At 66.8% G+C, this 21,802-nt stretch overlaps 2 protein-coding genes across 2 annotated transcripts; both read right to left on the bottom strand.

Annotated features, from left to right (window-relative positions):
- Positions 1-396: 396 nt before the first annotated feature.
- NUDT18 (nudix hydrolase 18) lies at positions 397-4,170 on the bottom strand. Its single transcript, XM_079329006.1, has 4 exons — positions 4,124-4,170; positions 2,264-2,434; positions 1,571-1,784; positions 397-1,039 (listed from the first exon to the last, which is right to left on the bottom strand). The coding sequence occupies exons 2-4, from the start codon at positions 2,417-2,419 to the stop codon at positions 444-446; spliced, it is 966 nt and encodes a 321-aa protein (XP_079185132.1). The 5' UTR covers positions 2,420-2,434; positions 4,124-4,170; the 3' UTR covers positions 397-443.
- Positions 4,171-5,165: 995 nt separating this feature from the next.
- On the bottom strand, positions 5,166-19,312 carry HR (HR lysine demethylase and nuclear receptor corepressor). The gene is made up of 19 exons (XM_079328975.1): positions 19,247-19,312; positions 13,722-14,555; positions 12,361-13,171; positions 11,680-11,854; positions 10,979-11,223; positions 10,746-10,895; positions 10,573-10,659; positions 10,374-10,492; positions 10,176-10,254; positions 9,865-10,031; positions 9,178-9,393; positions 8,920-9,100; positions 8,753-8,828; positions 8,493-8,623; positions 7,800-7,898; positions 7,588-7,724; positions 6,066-6,275; positions 5,342-5,444; positions 5,166-5,290 (listed from the first exon to the last, which is right to left on the bottom strand). Exons 2-19 carry the CDS (start codon positions 14,502-14,504, stop codon positions 5,196-5,198), a joined length of 3,864 nt encoding a protein of 1,287 aa, XP_079185101.1. The 5' UTR covers positions 14,505-14,555; positions 19,247-19,312; the 3' UTR covers positions 5,166-5,195.
- Positions 19,313-21,802: the final 2,490 nt, after the last annotated feature.

The raw sequence follows: 21,802 nt of genomic DNA, 5'->3' as shown, positions 1-21,802 counted from the left end.
ATTTCCTCCCCATATCCCCTCTACCCACATCCAGGGACACACAATCAGCAGCAGCAGCAGCGCTGGGTTTATTTTATTTCTACTCTCAGCACCCCTAAACCCCAACCCAGCCCCACATCACCCCTCACCCATGCCCAGCACATCCCGGGGCTCCCCTTCTGTCCCTCTCAGCCTCCCCCATTCCCAAATCCAGGTTTTTTTGCCCTAATTCCGGACGGGCAGCAGGACCCCGAGCTGCGCGCCCCTCTCAGCCTCCCCCATCCCCAAATTCAGTTTTTTTGCCCTAATTCCGGACGGGCAGCAGGACCCCGAGCTGCGCGCCCCTCTCAGCCTCTCCCCATCCCCAAATTCAGTTTTTTTGCCCTAACTCCGGACGGGCAGCAGGACTCCGAGCTGCGCGCCCCTCTCAGCCTCTCCCCATCCCCAAATTCAGTTTTTTTGCCCTAACTCCGGACGGGCACCGTGGCTCGGATCCTCTGCAGGACGCGGCCCCGCAGCCGCTCCTCCCGCACGGGCCACCAGCGCAGCGCGGGGTCGCGGGGCTCGGGGGGCTCGTCCCGCTGGCTCCCCGGGGGGACGCTCAGCACCACGTTGAAGCAGATGCCATCGGTGCCACCACCATCAGCGTCCCCAGGCCGGTGCTGCAGCCCCAGCAGCCCCAGAGCTCCGGGCTGCGGCTCCCAGCCCAGGCGCTCCCGCAGCAGCCGCAGCAGGGGCGAGCGCAGCCCCGCCCGCAGCTCGGAGGGGGACGTGCCGCAGGCCACCACGGGCAGGTGAGGGGTGCCAGAGGTGGCCAGCAGTAGCCACAGGTCGCCGGCGGCGTTGGAGAAGGGCAGGAGGAGGCGCAGGCAGAGCGGGGAGCAGGGCAGCTCCCGGGGCAGCGTCGGGGGGTGCGCGGGGCTCCGGCGGTAGCGGGTGGCGAGCTCCAGCACGGGCAGGATGTCCAGAGAGCGCAGCGGCAACGAACGAGGGTCCCCGGGCCACCAGGTGGCTTGGAGGGACTCGGCGTCGGCATCTTCGAGGGTCTTCAGGGTCCCACCTGAGCGTGCAGGGATGGCCCGGATTGGGGGGGACAGCGGGAAGGGGCGCTGGTGGGGCAGTGAGACCCCCGGGGTGGCGCTGTGAGGGGGTTTGGGGGGGTGGTGACAGGGGACAGGGATGTTCTGGCACAAAATGATGCTAAAATGCATCACGGGGTTTGCAGGGGACACAGATCCCCATCATGAGGGTGTCACTTCCCACCATGGGGCTGTCAGGGGACAGAGATCCCCATCACGGGGGTGTCAGGGGACAAGGATTACCCATCAGGGAACTCTCAGGGGACACAGATCCCCACCATGGAGCTGGCAGGGGACAGGGATAAACATCACGGGGATGCCACTTTCCATCACGAGGCTGGCAGGGGACAGGGATACCCTCATGGAACTCTCAGGAGACACAGATCCCCATCACGGGGGTATCAGGGGACAAGGATTACCCATCAGGGAACTCTCAGGGGACACAGATCCCCACCACGGGGCCACCTGGAGACCCTCCCCCCGCGCCCCCCGATGCCCCAGAGGACACCAACCTGTGGCCCGAGCCAGGAAGGCGAAGCGGATCCAGGCGGGGCCGCGCTCCTCCAGCGCCAGCAGCGTCAGGGGCTCGCAGTCCAGCCCCGACTCCTCCCGCACCTCCCTGCGCAGCGCGGCCGCGATGCCCTCGCCCCGCTCCATGCGGCCCGCGGGCAGGTACCAGCGGCCGCGGCACTCGGGCTTGGCCTCCTGCACCAGCAGCAGCGCGCCCTGCGCCAGCGGGGGCACGGGGGGCACTGGGGGGTGTGGAACGGGGGACGGGGGGCACTGGGGGGTGTGGAATGGGGCACTGGGGGATGTGGAATGGGGTACTGGGGGCACTGGGGGATGTGGAATGGGGCACTGGGGGGGTGTGGAATGGGGCACTGGGGGCACTGGGGGGTGTGGAATGGGGGTACTGGGGCATGGAATAGGGTAATGGGGGCACTGAGGGGCTGGACTGGGATACTGGGGGTACTGGGGGCACTGGGGGATGTGGAATGGGGGTACTGGGGCATGGAATAGGGTAGTGGGGGCACTGAGGGGCTGGACTGGGATACTGGGGGTATTGGGGGCACGGGGCGGATGGAATGAGAGTAGTGGGGGAATGGCCTGGCTGCACTGGGAGCACTGGGGGAATGGCATGGCTGCACTGGGGGGTACTGGGAGCACTGGGAGCACTGGGAGCACTGGGAGCGGGGCTGCCTCACCTCCTGGTTGAAGAGCACGGCCAGCACCACGTAGCAAACGTTCCTGCCCAGGCGGACGGGCCCGGGGGGCGCGGGGGACCCCTCCAAAGCTGCCCCCACATCCCAACCTGCTCCATCCAGCACCGCCTCCAGCTCCGGCACCGGCGCGTCCCCCATGGGCACCGCGGGGAGCTGCGGGGGCGGCTCAGGGCGTGGCGGGGTTTTGGGGGGGCGAGGGGACCCCCCAAACGTGCAGGCGGGGGGACAAAGAGCCGCGGCGGCGGGGGGGCTGCAGGGGGTGGTGAGGGAGGGGGTCCGGCGATTGTGGGGGGCACGGGGAGGGGGATTGAGGGGCGCTGGAGGAGGGGAAGGGTCGGCTGGACTGGGGGATGTGCAGGGGGGTGTAAATGGGGAGGGGTCTGCTGGGCTGGGGGGGCACGTAGCGAGGGAAGAGCTCGGTGGCTTTGGCGACGCAGGGCGGGGTGCGGAAGGGGAAGGGTCTGCTGGATTGGGGGACCCCCAGCGGGAAGGGGAGGGGGTCGCACGGTTTGGGGAGGCGGGGGGGGCTGCGGTAGGACAGGGGCTGGCTGGACTGGGGCAGGCACGGGGGGGCGCAGCACGGGAAGGGCTGGCTGGACTGGGGGGCGCACAGCGGGAAGAGCTGGCAGGATTTGGGGAGCCGGGGGGGGCTGCGGTACGAGAAGGGCTGGCTGGACTGCAGGACGCACGGGAAAGGGAAGGAGGCGAAGGGCTGGCCGGACTGGAGGATACTGGGGGGAAACGGGAAGCTGGACTGGTGGTTACTGGGGTGAAAAGGCTGGCCGGACTGGAAGATACTGGGAGGAAAAGGCTGGCCGGACTGGAAGATACTGGGAGGAAAAGGTTGGCTAGACTGGAAGATACTGGGAGGAAAAGGCTGGCTAGACTGGAAAATAGTGGGAGGGAAAGGTTGGCTAGACTGGAAGATACTGGGGGAAAAAGGCTGTCCGGACTGGAGGATACTGGGCGGAAAGGGGTAGCTGGACTGGTGGTTACTGGGAGGAAAAGGCTGGCCGGACTGGAAGATACTGGTGGGGAAGGGCTGGCCGGACTGGGGGGCACTGGGAGGGTAGGGCCGGCTGGACTGGGGGATGCCCGGGCTGGGGTAGAAGAGCTCGCTGGGCTGGGGGGTGCCGGGGGGGCTGGAGCTGGGGGGGGACTGGGGGTCCCAGTACGGCTGCAGGGCGCTCTGGGGGAGGGGCTGCTCCCAGCCTGGGGGGCAGGGGGCGGGGGGCAGCGGGGGGCAAGGGGGCGAGCTGGGCTGCAGGGTGCAATGGGGGGGGGGCTGGGGGCTCGGGGGGTACGGGCGAGGGTTTGGGGGGGCTATTGGGGGCTACGAGGAGGGTTTGGGGGTGCGGTAAAGCGGAGGGCTTGGGGGGGGCTACAGGGTGCAGGAAAAAATGGGTTGGGGGGCTCCAATAAAGGTTTGGGGGCTGCAGTAATGGAACGGTTTGGGGGGGCTACAGGGTGCAATTAAGGGAGGGTTTGGGGGGGCTGCAATAAAGGTTTGGGGGGGCTACAGGGAGTAATAAACATTTAGGGGACTGCAATGGGGGCACAGTTTTGGGGGTGCTGCAGCAAAGCTCGGGGGATGCAATAAGGGTGGGGGGGCTGCACTGAAGACGAGTGGGACGCTGAAAGGGTCGGGGGGCTGCAGGGAGGGGCGGGGGGGCTGCAGAAGCATCGGGAGGATGCGGGAAGGATGGCGGGGGCTGCAGGAAGCGCCGGGAGGATGCGAGAAGGGTCGGGGGGCTGCGGAGCAGCTCGGGGGGTTCCGGGGGTCCCCGGCAGCTCCGGGACCCCGCAGCGCCCCCGCGCCCCGCGCATGCGCCGCGCACTCACCGCGCCGGGGGCTCCGCCGCGCCGGCCCCGCCCCTGCTCGCCGCCTATTGGTCACCCTGCCGGAGCGGCTCGCTGCTGATTGGTTTATCCCGCTGTCAATCATATCGGGCGGGATTTGACCTTAAAGGGGCCGCGTGGCGCAGAGTGCGTGGCGCAGAGCTAATTACGCGGGGTTAATTAGGCAGTGCTGGTTCCCGCGGGGGGTCGTGGAGCGGGGGATCATCTCCTCTTGCTCACGCACGGTGCCCTTTCAATCTCACTCATTGCTTCGTGTTCATTAATTGCTTAGTGCCCATTAATGTGTTAATTAATTGCCCCGTGCTGGAGACCACCCCTGACCCCAACGGGATGGAGGGGGGTGAAGGGAGACCACCCCTGACCCTGGTGGGATGAAGGGAGACCATCCCAGACCATGATGGGATGGAGAGGGGGTCAAGGGAGACCACCCTGGACCTTGCTGTGATGAAGGGAGACACCAAGGCGGGTGCTGGTGGTGCCACTGAAACACGCCTGACTCCCATGGGATGGAAAGGGGGTGAAAGGAGAGCACCCCTGACCCCAATGGGATGGAGGGAGAGCACCCCTGACCCCGATGGGATGGAGGGAGAGCAGCCCTGACCCTGGTGGGATGGAGGGAGAGCACCCCTGACCCTGGTGGGATGGAGGGAGAGCACCCCTGACCCTGATGGGATGAAGGGAGAGCACCCCTGACCCTGATGGGATGGAGGGAGAGCACCCCTGACCCCAATGGGATGAAGGGAGAGCACCCCTGACCCTGGTGGGATGGAGGGAGAGCACCCCTGACCCTGATGGGATGGAGAGGGATGGAGGGAGAGCACCCCTGACCCCGATGGGATGGAGAGGCGATAAAAGGAGACACCGAGGTGGGTGCTGGTGGTGCTGGACACTTTATTCCTCCTGCCCCGAGCACCCCCGGGAGCTCTCAGAGCCAAACACCGAGCAAGAGGCGCCCGGCCCCGGCTCCCCGCGGGCTCCCGGCCGTGCCCGTGGCCGTGCCCGAGGCTCCCGTGTCCTCCCGTGTCCTCCCGTGTCCTCCCGCGGCTCCGTGGCCTCACTTGCAGCCCCGCAGGACCCCCAGAGCCTCCCGCACGGCGGCGAGCATCATCCCATCCAGCTGTGAGGGTACAAAGAGAGAGCTCAGCACCCCTCACCCCAGCCTGGCACCCCCAAATCCCCCCGGGGCACCCACCTGGGCACGGAGCCGGGGCGGGGTCCGGGCGGGGTCGCTGCCCAGGCGCAGGGCGCTCTCCGGGGACAGGAATCGCTGCTCCACGCTGATGGTGCTGCTCAGGCTCTGCACCTGCCCGGGGTTGGCCGTGCCTCAGTTTCCCCTGAGGACTGGCACAGCCTCTCGGGGGGTGTAAGAGTCGGTCTGGAGTTTCTCTGATCTGCCTCACGACCGTCAGCAGAGACTGAGACCCCAGACCCACCACTGCTCTGGAGCTGAGAGACCCCAGACCCCACTACTGCTCTGGAGCTGAGAGACCCCAGACCCACCACTGCTCTGGAGCTGAGTTCTGGTGCTGCTGGTGCTGCTCTCATCAGGTGCTGCTCACAGCCCCCTGTTCCTGCACCTGTTACCTGGAGCAATGATCTCCACACACAACAGTCCATGAATCTCCCCAGCTTTCAGCCAGAGGTAACTCACTTTGGAGAAGGACTATAAAAAGTGATTTTCCTAAAGAGACTCTGAGATCTCTTTCTCCCCAATGGATTGAAGACACGTCCATCGTTGGACAATCATGAGGATGAGTCTCTTCTGTTGGTTGCTGCATCCCATCCTCTCTCTCTCTCTCTCTCTCTCTCTCTCTTTTCTATCCCAAAACCGAATTGTTTTCACTCCACAAACTGCATTGCTGCTTTCTGCTAAACAAACCTGATTCTCTTGCTTTTGTCTTTTTCACCCTGGTATTGAATGAACCATCGCGACTGCCGTGGGGTCGTGACAGGAGGGGGGTTTGGGGCCGCCTACCTGGTGGGGAGCCCCGGCAGGGACCAGCACGGCGTCCCCCGGGAGCTGCAGGAGGCTCCAGCCGCTCACCCCGCACTCGTCCCGCAGCCGCCGCCGCGTTGGGGGGTCCAGGTATGGCCCGGGGGGCTCCGCCCCGCCCTGCCCCAGCTCCTGTGAGTCCTGCGGGGTGCCAGGGGTGAGGGAAGAGTCGCTCTGGAGTTCCTCTGATCTGCCTCACGACCATCAGCAGAGACTGAGACCCCAGACCCACCACTGCTCGGGAGCTGAGAGACCCCAGACCCCACCACTGCTCTGGAGCTGAGAGACCCCAGACCCACCACTGCTCTGGAGCTGAGAGACCCCAGACCCACCACTGCTCTGGAGCTGAGAGACCCCAGATCCCACCACTGCTCTGGAGCTGAGAGACCCCAGGCCCCACCACTGCTATGGAGCTGAGAGACCCCAGACCCACCACTGCTCTGGAGCTGAGGGACCCCAGATCCCACCACTGCTCTGGAGCTGAGAGACCCCAGGCCCCACCACTGCTATGGAGCTGAGAGACCCCAGACCCACCACTGCTCTGGAGCTGAGAGACCCCAGACCCCACCACTGCTATGGAGCTGAGAGACCCCAGACCCACCACTGCTCTGGAGCTGAGGGACCCCAGACCCCACCACTGCTATGGAGCTGAGAGACCCCAGACCCACCACTGCTATGGAGCTGAGAGACCCCAGACCACACCACTGCTCTGGAGCTGAGGGACCCCAGACCCATCACTGCTCTGGAGCTGAGGGACCCCAGACCCCACCACTGCTCTGGAGCTGTGAGACCCCAGACCCACCACTGCCTTGGAGCTGAGTTCTGGCCTGGCCCAGGTGGGTGCTGGCCCAGGGCTGTTTGTACCTGGTGCTGGCCCAGGGCTATTTGTACCTGGTGCTGGCCCAGGGCTGTTTGTACCTGGTGCTGGCCCAGGGCTGTTTGTGGCTGTACCTGGTGCTTGCCCAGGGCTGTTTGTGGCTGTACCTGGTGCTGCTCTCAGCAGGTGCTGCTCACAGCTCCCTGTTCCTGCACCTGTTCCTTGGAGCAATGATCTCCACATACAATAGTCCATAAATCTCCCCAGCTTTTGGAAAAGGACTCCACTCACTTTGGAAAAGGACTATAGAAAGTGACTTTCCTAAAGAGACTCTGAGATCTCTTTCTCCCCAATGGATTGAAGACACTTCCATCCTTGGACAATCACGAGGATGAGTCTCCTCTGTTGGTAGCTACATCCCATCCTTCCTCTCTCTCTCTCTTTCTCTTATCCCAAAACTGAATTGTTTTCACACCACAAACTGCACTGCTGCTTTCTGCTGAATACAACCCGAGTCTCTGCTTTTGTCTTTTGCACCCTGAGGTCAAAGGAACCGTCGCGACTCCCGCTGCGGTTGAGAGGGTCATGACAGGAGCGGGGTCTGGAGCGGGGCCGGGGGTGGTGACACCCACCCACCTTCCGCAGGAAATCCCGGATCCTCCCGGCGTCCTCGGCACGGAAAATGTGCCACAGAGCCCCGGGCCGCCCGCCGCCCCCGAGCCGCTCCCGCAGCGCCGCGTCCAGCTCCTCCATGTCCCCCGGCAGGAGCAGCTCTGCGGGCACAGAGGGGTCAGGGGGCTCCTGGGCAGGGGATGGGGATGGGGGCACCCCCCCCGTGCCCCCCGTACCCCGCGGGGCTGGGGCTGCGTGGGTCAGGATGCTGATGGAATCGGCCGCTTCCACCGTCAGGTTTTTGGTCCCAAAGTTCCGCTCCCGAGGAGGCACAGCTGGAAACGGGATTGGGGTGAGGGGGGTGAGCGTCAGGGTGGGGGGTGCCCCAAAAAGCCTGGGTGGCCCCCAAAGCCGGCGCCCAAAAAGCCCGGGTGCCCCGCAAAGCCTGAGTGTCCCACAAAGCCCGGACACCCCCCAAAAAACTCGGGTGTCCCCTAAAACTCGTCTGCTCCCCAAAGCCCGCGTGCCCCCAAAACCCAGATACCTCCCAAAGCCCAGGTACCCCTCACAGCCCAGGTACCCCCCAAAGCCCGGGTGCCCCCCAAAACCGAGATACCTCCCAAAGCCCGCATGCCCCCAAAGCCCGGGTGTCCCCCAAAGCCCAGGTACCCCCCCAAATCCCAAGTACCCCCCAAAGCCCGGGTACCCCCTAAAGCCCGGGTGCCCTCCAAAGCCTGAATACCTCCCAAATCCCGGGTGCCCCCCAAAACCCAGATACCCCCCAAAGCCCAGGTACCCCCCATAGCCCGGCTGCCCCCCATAGCCCGGGTGTCCCCCAAAGCCCAGGCGCCCCCCAAAGCCCAGATGCCCCCCAAATCCCGGATACCCCCCAAATCCCGGGTGCCCCCAATCCCCGGTCCCGCACTCACCATAGGCCAGGCAGACGCGCGGGCGCAGCCAGCGCCGGCCCCGCTGGCCCCGCAGGGAGGTGGCCAGGTTGAGGCGGCCGCTGGCCCCGCAGTACTCGGGCAGGGGCAGGCTGGCCCGCAGGTTGGTGGCCCTGGTGCACAGGGGGGGGTGAGGTGACACTCAGGACCCCCCCCCTCCCAACCCCACTGAGCCCAGCTGACTCAGCCCTGGCGTGGGGAGGGGACGTGGGGGTGATGCCACCCCCTGTGCTGTCACCTACCGGCTCAGCTCCGTGTCCCCAAAGCCCCTCTCCAGCTTCAGCAGGTCCCCGCTGCCCCCTTCCTGCTCCGGGGATGCTGCGGGAGGGAGCCTGATGTCACAGCCCGGCTGCCCTCACACCTCACCCCAAAATCACACCTGGCACCCCACAGACTCCTCGTCCCTCACCTGTGCTGGCGGCAAAGCCATCCCAAAACTGGCGACTGCTCATCCTGACTCGGCTGCGCGGTGCCCGCAGGTTCACCGCCTCCACCTCCTCCTCTTCCTCCTCCTGCCCCGAGGGCTGGAAGGATTCGGGCGCCCACAGCCGCGCCTCCAGCCTCTTCTGCAGCCCTGAAACCAGCACAGGCTGCCGGGGCAGCGGGGCTCAGCGGGGCCGGGGGCAGCTGGGGGGCTCCAGGGGGGGCTCCAGGGCTGGGGGCTCACCTGGCCCTGCCGCCAGTGCTCCTGGAACAGTTTGTAGTTGCTGGCGTGGCCGGGGTCGTGCAGCCAGAGCAGCCCGCTGGGGGCCAGCACGCAGTGGGATGCGGGGGGGTCCTGGCAGCTGGGGGGGCTCAGCTCGCCCCCCGCCTGCCTCTCCTGGATCTTCCTCTCCACCACGCGGGCGATGATGCTGTCCAGGATGCTGGTCAGGCGATTATCCTGGAAGGAGAGGGGGGGGATGCAACTGGGGACACCCCCAAAAGCGGGGTGGGCAGCGGGGGAGGGTGTGGAATCCCAGAAATGTATTCCCAATTTGGGAACATGAGAGGCCGCCCTCCCGCCTTCTCCTGATATCCTGCTCTGTTCCCTCTGTCCCCTCTCGCTGTCCCTCTGTCTCTGGTCACTCCCACCCTGTTTCCCTGTTGGCCCTTTGCCCCAAGCCACCCTTGTGCCACCCCCCTGTCCCCGGTGATTGGTCCCTGATTCTCTCCCCGCCCTGCTCATCCCACGTACTAAACCTGGACCCTCACGACCCCCTTGGCCTTTATTCTCTGAACTCTGGACGGTGCGCGGCTGAAATAAAAATCTCTCCAAACCCCCTGCAAAGGCCCTTCTTGCTCATTTACTTGCTATCACCCCGAGCAACTCCAGCTGCAGCAGGAGGGGGTGTCCCCACGCCGCGGGACTCACGCTGGGCAGCGCAGGCGCCACGGGGGCGAAGGCCATGCGCACCCCGTCCTGCCCCAGGCACAGCTTCACGGCGGTGGAGGCCAGCAGCTCGCACAGGGTGGTGGTCTGCACGGGCCCCCCCCGCGCCGGGGGCTGCCCCGGGGACGGCGGCCCCTCCTCGGCTCTCTCTGCTCCGGGGGAGAACGCGGTCAGGGTCGCCCACGCCGTCCTCTGCGTGTCACACCTCCCCTCTATCCAGCACCCCAAAATGGGAGTGGGGTGCGGCATCCCTGACCCCCCCGCGGCGGGGGGGGGGTCGCAGCCGGCCCTACCTTCCTTGATGGGCCGGGTGGGCTCGGCGGGGCGGTGGCTGCGGGGTGGCAGGGTGGGCACCGCGGCCCCCGGCGGCTCCTGCAACACCCCGGAGCAGGTGGGGATCCAGGTGGGAGCCACATCCCGCGCCCTGTGCGGGGTTGGGGTGCACCTGCACCCCCTTTTTATCCCCAGCATCCACAGCCTTCCCCCCGTACCTGCCTGCCCGGGGACTCCGCCAGGCTCTGCTCTGCTGTCCCCTCCCCGCAGGGACAGTGCGACTCGATGCCAAACTTGACCCTGACCTCGTGCAGGAACTTCCAGAGCCGGGTCAGGACTGGGGACAGAAGGGGACAGGGGTGCCAACCCCCCATCAGTGGCCAAAAGGGGGTTCTGGGGCTGGGGGGACACACTCACCACAGCTGGGGACAAATTGTGTGGGCACCAGGGATGTCACGGGGTGGTCCCGCCCGGGGGTGCACTCGGGTGGCAGCACCGGACCCTCTGTGACAGAGAGGGGCTGCGTTGGTCCCCACTGAGCCCCCCCATAGCTGACACCCCCTTTTTCCCACCCCTCCCTGTCCCCATACCGGGGCCGCTCTCCTCCCTCCTGCTGCGGTGGCAGTCGGGGCACAGCTGGAAGCCACATCTGGCGCAGCTCCAGTGGGAGTTGAAGAAGCCACGCTGGCAGGAGTCACAGAGCTGGGGGGCTCCTTCCCCCCGCCGCCAGCCTGTCACCCCTGCGGGAAACACAGCCTCAGCCTCCCCGTGTCCCCAGTGTCCCCAGTGTCCCCAGTGCCACCCCCACCCCGCTCCCGCTTACCCTCGGGTGCTCCCGGCCACGAGTCCCTGTCCCTGCGGACGGCGGCGCAGAAAGGGTCCCCCAGGACCCCCAGCAGGTACTTGGCCAGGCAGAGGCTGCTCCCCACGTTCCTGCTCCCCACGTTCCTGCTCCCCACGTTCCTGCCCCCCGATTCGGGGCTGGCTGCTCCCAGCAGCTCCCCCTCAGCCTCCCCCAGCGTGCAGACACCATCCACGCTCAGCTCCCCGTTGTCCCCACGGGTGAACCTGTGGGGAGAGGGGACAGAGTTGAGAGGGGGCTCAGAACGGGGCGACGAGATAAGAGGTGGGAAATTGGAGAGGGAGGAGAGGCAGGACAGGGAAATGATCAAAAAAGGGGGGTGAGGGGAGGAGGTGCTCTAAAAACGAGGTAAGAGGAGTGGATTCTCCATAACAGAGTGATGGGAGAGAGTGGGGGTGACAAAGGATGTCCCAAAGAGGGGTGACAGGAAGGGATGCTTCGAAATAGGGTGATGGAATTGGGTGTTCTGAAGTGTGGTGACAGGAAGGGATGCTCCGAAGTGGGGTGAAGGAAGGGGATGCTTTAAAAAGAGACACTCAGGAGTGGGGTGACAGGAAGGGGACACTGCAACGGGGTGATAGAAGGCGACATTCCAAAGCGAGGTGACAAACAGGGATATTTTTCACTGACCCCATCCCCCTGCGAGCTCCCCCCGGGCTCACCTGCGGAAGTGCAGCAGCCTGCAGGTGCTCTCGGGGGGCTCCTCCTCATCCTCCTCGCCCTCGGGGTCCCCCCCGGCGCGGGGGGCGCAGGCACAGCAGCGGGGGATGCTGGGGGGCAGCGCCGTGCAGGGCAGGCTCTGCAGGCACCACGGCTCCCCCGCACGGCTCGGCGGCTCTGGGGACACGGGAAATGCTTGGGGACACTGGGGAGCGCAGCTGGGAGGGACTGGAAGTCCCCAAGGCCGGGTTGGACCGGGCTGGGAGCGAGCCGGGGTGGTGGAAGTTGTCAGGGGGGTGGGACTGGGTGGGTTTTAAGTCTCTTCCAAGCCAAACCATTCCGGGATTGTGGAATCCTGTGACTGGCACTGGAAACTGGGCCACAAAGTAGGGCTGGAAAGTAGGGCTGGGATGCCAACACCTCCCCGAGGAGTCACCAGCCCAGCCACAGCACTTCCAAGCCCCGGGGATCGCACCCGAGGGTGCCACGCTGCCCCGAAGGGACATTTCCATCATTTCCAGACCCAGCCACGCCGGGAAAAACCCCAGCGCAGCAGGTTCCGCAGCCCACGCGTGTTCCCAGCTCGTGTTGTGGGCGCCGGCAACGGGATCCAAAATTCCCTCGGGATCGGGCGCTGCCCCCGCCCCCTCGCCGGCCCCGCTGCGCATCCTGTGCATCCTCACCTCCGGCTCCCGGCTCCATCCTCCTCTCCTCGGCGTCCCCCGTGTTTTCCGTGCCTCCACCCGGGCACACGCTGCCCCTCTTGGCCGCCCCGGCTCCCTCGCCCGCAGCTCGGGGACCATCGGCGGTGCCGTGGGGGCGTTTGGCCGAGCGCTTGCCCTCCCCGGGGGGCTCGGGACCCCCGTCCCGCCGCGGAGCTTTGGAGCGAGGCAGCGACTGCTCCGAGTGCCGCGTCAGCCACGTCTTCTTCAGCTTGGTGTGGTTGCTGGGGGGGCACGGAAAACGCCCCCCGGCCATGCCCAGGGTGGGCTCGAAGGGGTTGGGCACCCCCGGGCACCCATCGCAGCTCGGGGTGGGGCACAGACAGCCCGGGGAGGGCTCGGGTTTGGCCAGAGTCGCTGGGTAATGCCCGTCCGCCGGCAGAGCCGAGGGATTGGGCTCCCCGCACCCCGGAGGCGAGCCGGGCTGGGCGCTTTGGTAGCCCAGGCGCTCATCTTTGGGCTCCGAGTCCATGGAAAAATCCGCACCGTGGGGTCGTGCGCCCACCCAGGGCCCCCCGCAGCCCCCCGAGGCGGGCTGCAGGAGGAAGAGGGGGCGGCTGGCGCCGGGGGGAGGCGTGCGGGGATGGGGAGCGGGCACCGCCGAGCTGCCCCCCGCCCGGCCATCCCTCCACGGGGCTCCCGGCAGCTCCGGCACCGCCGGCTCCCCCTCCCCGTCTCTGTCCTGCCCTGCTTGGCTCTTGCCCAGCAGCTGCGGCGCCGCGTGGTTCTTGGTGGAGGGGTGGAACCCGGGTTCCTTCTTGGCGTAAAACTCCTGGAAGGGAGCAGAGGGGCTGGTGTCACCCCAGGTGTGCGTCCCTGTGGCGTTTCTGTCCCCCGCATCCCTGCCGAGGGGGCGATGGGGAACATTCCGTTCCCCTGCCTCAGTTTCCCCACACCCCCGCCAGGCTGGGCAGCTTCCCCAGCGGCCCCTGCTGCCTTCTGGGGTGCCCGTGTCCCCCTCTGGCCAGCGTGGGAAAGGAATGGGGAGCCGCAGCAGCGCGGGGCGCGCCCAGGGCTGGCAGCGCTGCCTCCCCCCGCCCCCGTGCCCCGTGACTCAGCCCGGGGGTGGCGTCACCCGCGGGGACACCGCAGCATCACCCCGGTGGCACCTTGGGGGGCTGGGACCCCCCCTGTAACGAGCCGTAGGGGGGAGCAGAGGGATGTGCCCCCCCGGGGGTGCAGCCAGGCCCTGCCCTGGGTGCGGGTGCCAGCATCGCCTGTCGCAACCCGCCGCTCCCAGCCGGGTTCAGGCGAGGCAGGAGCCGCGGTCACCTCCGGGGAGCGCCCGGACCCCCGAGCATCCTCGCTCCGAGCTGTCCTACCTTGTTCCCTGAGCTGCAGCAGTCGTCGAAGGGGGTCAGAGCCGCTTTGCACCTCGGCGGGACCCCCAGGTAGAGGGGCTGTGCCCAGGCGGGCGAGTAGGAGCCCAGCCGCCAGTCCAGGCCGGCGAAGCGCCCGTCGCCCACCGGGCCCGGCCCCTCCGCGCCGAACGGGGGCTCGGCCGGGGGTCCCGCGGGCAGCAGCGAGGACAGGAGGAAGGGGCTGTGCTTGGCCTCCACCAGGAAGGGGCAGTGGCGGAAAGCCGGGGGGTCTCCGGCCGTGTCCCCCGGCGCGCTGCGGGGCTTGGCGGCGGGGCCGGGGTGCGGCGGGTCCAGCCCCGGCACGGGCAGCGGGTAGCGCTGGTACGCGGGGCTGTAAAGGGCCAGCGGGGCCAGCACGGCCTCGGCCCAGCGTGGTGGCCCCGGGCGATCCTTGCAGGGCTCCCCCCAGCCCGCTTTGGGTTGCCCGTTCCGGGGGGGCAGCAGCGGGGGGAGCTCGGCTCCGTCCTTGGGGCGGCACAGGGCCGGGGGGTAGGGGCAGCCCAAGCGGGCACCGGCGAACTCCCGGACAGGTCCCAAACATCCCTCGGAGCCCCTCCAGGGACATCCTTTCTCCATCCCGTAGCTCAGTTTGCCGGGCTCTGGGTAGCCCGGCAGTCCCAGCTCGGCAGCGGCGCTCCGGGATAAAACCACCCCGGGGCTCTCCATCCCCCGGGAGTCCTGCGCTGCCTCCGGGGCTCTTCTCCACCGCGCCGGGGTCTCCCCCATCCTCGCCTCGCTGGCCATGCTGCTGCCACGCTCATGTGGTGCTCAGCGCCGTCCCGGGCAGGCGGGATCCTGCGGGCAGGGAGAGGGACATCAGTGGGGAGCAGCACCCAGCCCTGCTGCGGGGAAACTGAGGCACGGGGATGCTTGAGGGGGCTGTTTTCAACCCCCAGCTCCATCCTGCCGCGTTTATGGGCGAGGGGGGGATTCCCGACTCCCGTGCCCCGCGGCGTCCGTCGGGATGCACGATCCGGGCGGACACGTGTCTGGGGCGTGTGTCCCCGTCCCATCCCGTCCCTCCTGCGCCCATCCCGGCGGGGCTGGCGGCACCTCGCGCCCACCAGTCCCTCCGCACCCAGGCTGGCCCCGCGCCCGGCCGCTGGCACCCAGCGTGGGGAGGCCGTGCCCCGCGCAGGTATTTGCCTCCGGCCAGGGCTGGGCTGCGCTTCCCAGGAAGGCTTCCAGCGAGGGGGGAGCTCCTCGCTCCCAGGGGCCCCTCCTGGGAGAAATGCCTGGGGGGATTTGTAGGATTAACCCTCCTCCGGGACCCGGGCCACACGCAGACCTCGCAGCGCCGGCGGTCGCGTCCCTTCCCCGTGTCCCCAACCCTCCCCGGAGCAGCCGAGGGGACAGAGGCGAAGTCACACAGCTCCCGGCCCTGCTGCGGGGTGGGACAGAGCCGCCCCGAGGGCCGGGATGGGGACAGGAGCAGGGTGGGGACAGGAGCGCGTGTCCCCAGAGCCGCCTGTTCCCGTCACATCCTCTTCCCAGAGAGGGCAAAGTCCCCATTCCCAGCATCGCACCCATCCCAGCCATTCCCACGCTGCTCGGGGAGCGTCCCGCGGTATCCCGGACACAGGGACACCCTGGGGACAGCCAGCAGGACACAGCCAGGCTCTCCCATCCAGCCCCATTTCAGGAAATTCTCCCAGCTCAGCTCCCCGAAGCTGCCACCCCCGCGGTCCCCCCAGGGCGACATTGTCCCCTGTCCTTCCGCTGCTCGGCCAGCATCCCCACCGCCCCACAGCTACCTGGAGGGTCCATCAGGGACCCCAATGCCGAGAACGAGCGGGGGTCTCCGCCGGTGACACCGGCTCCGGGAGGGGCGCGGGCGGGCGGGCGGGAGCACCTAAACCCACAGGCTGAAGGGGTCCGGCTCCGGGATCTGGAGGAGGCAGAAAGCCGCCCGCGCGGCCCTGGGGATGTTCTTCTCCGCGTGCCGGAGCTGCAGTTTTTGATCCATTGGCTTGGGAGGCTCCGTGCTCCTCCTGCCTATCGTCCTACGAGCTGCGGGTCCCGGCGGGCTGGGACTGGGGGACGGGGGTACCCAGGGAGCAGCGGCAGCGCGAGCGGGACCTTCCCCCGGTTTTAGGCAGCCCTGAGCATCCTGGGGCGCTGACAAGGCGGTGGCAGCGGCTCTGCTCCTCACCAGCGTGCAGCCTGCGCCGGCTCCGGCAGCGACTGGGGCGGGCGGGAGGGATGCTGGGGCTGCTGACGCCCGGGAACCGGGAATCGGCGCGGTGCCGGCGGTGCCGCCCAGCCCCGGGGGCACCGGCGGCGGTGCCAAGGCGGGCAGGTGTGCTCTGCCCCGTGCGGGTGAAGAAAGCGCCCTTTGTTCGCCAAGGCGGCCCCGTCACCAGTGAAAGGCTCCAGCCGCCCGCTCCGGGTGAAACTGGAATGGGAGAAACACCGGGATGGGCCAAAAGTCCCTGTCCTGGTGCTGGGGAGCAGGTGGGGACATGTCCAGCGTGGAGAATGTGGCCATCCTAAGGGATGGGAGTCCCCAGGACCCCAAACTCCCTCGGCTTTGGCCAAAAATTATGGATCTGGCCTCAAGTCACGGTCCAGAGCCAAGACCAGCCCTCCTGCAGCTGCCTGGGATGAAGGCAGAGCTCCTCTCCCTCCCTGCAGCCAGGTGGGAAGAGCAGGATGTGCTCCAAGGGGTGCAGAGGGGATTTGTGGGGCACGGGGATGCTGTGACAGAGTCCTGGTGGTGCCACCCTGATCAGGGGTGAGGGGGGAATGCTTGGGGCCATTTGTCCCTGCCCTGCAGCGCCCACCAGAATCACACAGATGCCATCCAAGGACAACAGGATCACACAGACCCCAGGATCACACAGATCCCAGCTGTGCCCACCAGGGTCACACAGTCCCCAGGATCACACAGACCCCAGGATCACACAGATCCCAGCTGTGCCCACCAGGGTCACACAGCCCCCAGGATCACACAGATCCCAGGATCACACAGATCCCAGATGTGCCCACCAGGATCACACAGACCCCAGGATCACACAGATCCCAGGATCACACAGATCCCAGATGTGCCCACCAGGATCACACAGATCCCAGGATCACACAGATCCCAGCTGTGCCCACCAGGATCACACAGACCCCAGGATCACACAGATCCCAGCTGTGCCCACCAGGGTCACACAGCCCCCAGGATCACACAGATCCCAGGATCACACAGATCCCAGATGTGCCCACCAGGATCACACAGATCCCAGGATCACACAGATCCCAGCTGTGCCCACCAGGATCACACAGACCCCAGGATCACACAGATCCCAGCTGTGCCCACCAGGGTCACACAGCCCCCAGGATCACACAGATCCCAGGATCACACAGATCCCAGCTGTGCCCACCAGGATCACACAGACCCCAGGATCACACAGATCCCAGCTGTGCCCACCAGGGTCACACAGATCCCAGGGTCACACAGATCCCAGCTGTGCCCACCAGGATCACACAGATCCCAGGGTCACACAGATCCCAGCTGTGCCCACCAGGATCACACAGATCCCAGGATCACACAGATCCCAGGGTCACACAGATCCCAGCTATGCCCACCAGGGTCACACAGACCCCAGGGTCACACAGACCCCAGGGTCACACAGATCCCAGCTGTGCCCACCAGGGTCACCCCCACCCCAGCCACGCCCTTCAGCCCACCAGGCAAGCACCTTCTGGGTGCCCCCCACACTGTCCCCAAACCTCAGGACCCCCAGCACCACAACACCCCAGCCCCAAACCCATCAGCAGACCCGCCCTGGGGGGCGAGGAGCAGAGCCGGGGGGTGCCCCAGGTGCGCCCCCCATTCCTGGGCTCGGGGGGAGCCGGTGGCGATGCCGGCACTGCCGGGCGGGTTTATGTAACCCGCCTGTGTCCCCCGCTTTACATAAAACCCCATGGCTCTGCACGGCTCGGCTCGGCACGGCTGGGGGCACGGGAGGAGGGGTGAGGCCGGGCCAGGGCCCGCGGGAGCCCGGCAGCAGCAGCAGCAGCAGCAGCAGCAGCAGCAGCAGCAGCAGCAGCAGCAGCAGCAGCAGCAGCAGCAGCCGAGCACGGGCGGCTCTGCAGTTCCCTCGCCGTGCGGAGCCGGCAGCGCGTTTAACCCTTGCTGGCCACGGCTGGGGGTCACTTGGTGGTCCCAGCATGGTCAAGACACAGCGGGACCCCCCCTCCACCGCGCCCTGCTCGCCCAGGAGGGGAGGATTTGTGGGCCGGGTGCTGCTGGCTGCACCCAGTGGGTGCCAGGGAACAGGGAGGGGACCCAGACAGGGCTCGGGGCGAGGGAGAGCCCGCGCTGCCTGCGATGAGAAGGTGCTGAAAGACAAAACTCTTCCCTCTCCCTCCCTCCGTTCCTCAGGAATTCCATCAGGAATGATGGATCCGGAAGGGCTGGGACGGAGCTGGCAGCAGGGAGGGACCCCAGGGAGGAGCCCGGGTGGTTTTGGGGATGTCGGGGATGTCGCCAGGGAGGGGACAGGTGGGCACAGGGATGGATGCACCACGCTGGAAGCGCCAAGGAGGGTCCGTGGCAGCCGTGGTTGGGGCCAAAGGAGCAGGGGGGTGATGGAGGGACGACAGGGAATTTCCCACCATGCACTGGGGCAGCATCCCTGGGCGCTGTCCCCTCCCCACGCCACGCTGCCCTCGCAGTGCCAGCGAGCCTTAGGCCCTGGTGGAGCCTTCCCAGGGCTAGTGCAGCCCCCACGGGGTAGCCACGCTGTGGGACGCTCTGGGGGCTCAGCCACTGTCGCCCCCCCCGTCCCAGGAACAGGATCCGTGCTGCTCCCACAGCTCCAAAATTTGGCTGGGGTCCCTCCACTCCCTGCCTGTCCCAGCACGACCCACCAGAGGGTCCCCAGGGTGAACTGGGGGGGTCCAGGCTGGGTTTGAGTTCTGCCAGCGCCCCCGAGAGGGTTCTGCCTCCGTATCTTGGCACAGAGTTCCGAAATCCTTGTTTTCAGCCCAAATCAGAGGGACGGCACACCCAGGAGCCAAGTGCCGGCCAGAACGTCACCGCGGGAGGCCGGAAAGCCCCGAATTTGAACATTTGGCATCCCTGCCTCGCTCCAAGCACGAGGGCACGGGGGACAGAGGGACACTGTCCCGGCGGTGTCCCCTGGGATCGCGAGGGACGCGTGCGGGGCAAGGGATTCCCAGAATGATCCAGCACTGGGGGAGGGGATGGTTGAGGGTCCTGGCATCCAAAATATCTCTGCCGGTGTCCCAGGATCCTGCTCAGCGCCCACAGCACCTGCCCGGACCTGGACACCCCCAGCCCTGCCAGCAGCGGGCTCTGCACCCCCAGACCCACAAGGAGGAAGAACCCAAATTCCAGCTTTTTCCTCATGCAAAATGGATCCCAGCTCCGGCTCGCCCGGAGTGCACACACAGAACCTCAGCCCTTCCTCTTCCTCCTCCTCCTCCTCCTCCTTCCTCCTCCTGCCAGCCCCGGCACAGAGCCCGGCACGCACCTACCTGCCTCCGCCGCGGCGCAGGTGAGGAAGCTGAGGGCGCAGGCAGAGGAAGAAACCCCGATCCCCACCCCCCTGCCCTGTGCCCAGCGCCGGGCACGGTTTGTTTGTTAATCTGCACCCGGCGCAAAAAAAAAAAAAGAAAAATAAAAAGGAAAAAAAAAAAGGAAAAAAAAAGAAAGAAAAAAATAAAAAAAACCCACGTCAAACCTTCAGGAGTCTGGAGGCTGCGGCGGAGCGGAGGGCACGGGAGGACACTCACTCCCACACGAGCAGCTTTCTGGGAATTAGGGCCACAGCCCAACTGCTCTGGCAGCCTGCGCTCCCCTCCAGCCCTGGCTGCCGGTACCGCGGGGCCTGGGCACCGTCCCCGCTGCCGGTCCCGAGCCCGGACAGCCCCGTCCGGCCCCGCCGCCGCGGGCTCGGCCACTTCTCCCGGCCCTAATCTCCCGCTTTTCCCCAGGGAGGTGAGTAAGCATCGCTAATCCCGCTCGCTCCGCGGCCGGGCACAGACGAGCCGCCCCCCTGCAGGGCTGGGGCAGCTCCCCGACACCCCCAAAGCGCCCTGGGCAGCACAGAGCGCCCCTGCCCCGGGTGCCGCAAGCGCTCGGGGTGAAGGTCGGGGTGGACAGAGAGAGGAGAAGGAGAAGGAGAAGGAGAAGGAGAAGGAGAAGGAGAAGGAGAAGGAGAAGGAGAAGGAGAAGGAGAAGGAGAAGGAGAAGGAGAAGGAGAAGGAGAAGGAGAAGGAGAAGGAGAAGGAGAAGAAGGAAGAAGCGGCTCGTCCCCGCCAGATGCCACCGCGGGATGTCGCAGCCAACCCACCTTCGCTGTCCCCCATGTCCCTGTGCCAGCCCCGCGCGGGGAGGGGGCGCAGGAGGATCCGGAGGTGATGGATGCTGCCGGATGCCGCCGTGCCCGCATCCCTCCTTGCCCGAGCCGCGCTGCGGGGGCACGGTGCCCGTCCTGTGCCACCCCCCTGACCCCCCCCTCTCCACGTGCCCGGGACTCCTGTTTACCCAGAGCCAGGAACCGGCTTCAAATACCTTGATGTAATTAAAAGCTCACCCCGGGGCCAAGGGCTTAGGACGGCAGCCAGGGACACGGGCAGCGCGCTGCCACCTGCGTGCGGCACAGGCAGCGCTGGCAGCACCTACCTGGCAGCAGCCTGGGCCCCTCCGGTGTCTCCACCGCGTTCCCGGGGTGTCCCGGGGCTGGTGATGCGGTGACACGGGTCCTGGTGCGGGGAGACACGGGACAGGAGCGCTGGGCAGCCCCTGCTCGCTGCCTCAGTTTCCCTTGGTGGCTTCAAATGTTCTGCCTCAGTTTCCCTTAGAGCGGGGTCCCCAGCACGGCCTGAAGGTGCTGCCCAGCTCCCCGCGAGGTTTTGGCATTGTGGTCCCCAAAATCTTCCCCCAGAGCCTGTGGTGTCAGGGCAGGGACACAGAGCCGGAATCTGGTCCCCAAAATCTTCAGCCCGTGGTGTCAGGGCAGGGACACGGAACCGGGATTGTGGTCCCCAAAATCTTCACCCCAGAGCCTGTGGTGTCAGGGCAGGGACACAGAGCCGGAATCTGGTCCCCAAAATCTTCAGCCCGTGGTGTCACGGCAGGGACATGGAGCTGGGATTGTGGTCCCCAAAATCTTCAGCCCAGAGCCTTTGGTGTCACATCAGGGACATGGAGCCGGGATCGTGATCCCCAAAATCTTCAGCCCGTGGTGTTATAGCAGGGACACAGAGCTGGGATTGCGGTCCCCAAAATCTTCAGCCCGTGGTGTTATAGCAGGGACACAGAGCTGGGATCGTGGTCCCCAAAATCTTCAGCTCGGAGCTTTTGGAGTCACGGCAGGGACACGGAGCCGGAACCTTCTCGGTGCCAGCGCGGCTGGCTGGGGACAGACGGGTCCCCGGGGGGACAGGCGGCTGCGGGGAGGAGGGGGGCGATGCAGCAGCGCTCCTTCAGCTGTGTCCTCCCACACTCCCGTCACCTCGAACGCCCTTTTCCCGACCCCTCCCGCCACCGCCGCGCTTCCCACCCGTCATCCTCTTCCTCGCCATCCTCCTCCTCCTCATCATCATCCTCACCAGCCGCTCAACGGCGTGGCCGCGCTTGGGGACACGCTGTGGGGGCGCAGCAGGAGCCCCCCCAGAATGAGGAGGGGAGGTCTTACCTGGGAGGGAAAGGGGGGTCCCGGGGAGGAAAGGAGAGGGGGGGTCCCGGGGAGGGAAAGGGGGGGTCGCACCCCATCCCCCGCCCACCCGAGCCCCCCGCCCGCGGCTCCTCACCCCGCCCTCCCTGCCCTCTGCGGCGGGAAGCAGCTGAGAGCTCCCGGGGCTGCCAGAAAAGAGGCTGCGTTTAAACAACAGACATAATTATGCTTTTGATACCGTCTGCTAAAAATACAGCGCGGTGCCGCGCGGGGAGCCATGTGTGCGCGGCCTCACATGGCTCCAGCCCCAACAGCTGACTCAGGCATGGGGGGAAGCCCCGTGGGGAGCAGGGGGGTCACACCCTCACCTGGGACCCCCAAAGAGCCGCTTTGAGGGTGGTAAGGGCA

Source organism: Erithacus rubecula, assembly GCF_903797595.1.
Source record: "Erithacus rubecula genome assembly, chromosome: 29".
Taxonomy (NCBI): domain Eukaryota; kingdom Metazoa; phylum Chordata; class Aves; order Passeriformes; family Muscicapidae; genus Erithacus; species Erithacus rubecula.
The sequence above is the reverse complement of the archived record's forward strand: the minus strand, read 5'-3'. Positions and strand labels throughout refer to the sequence as shown.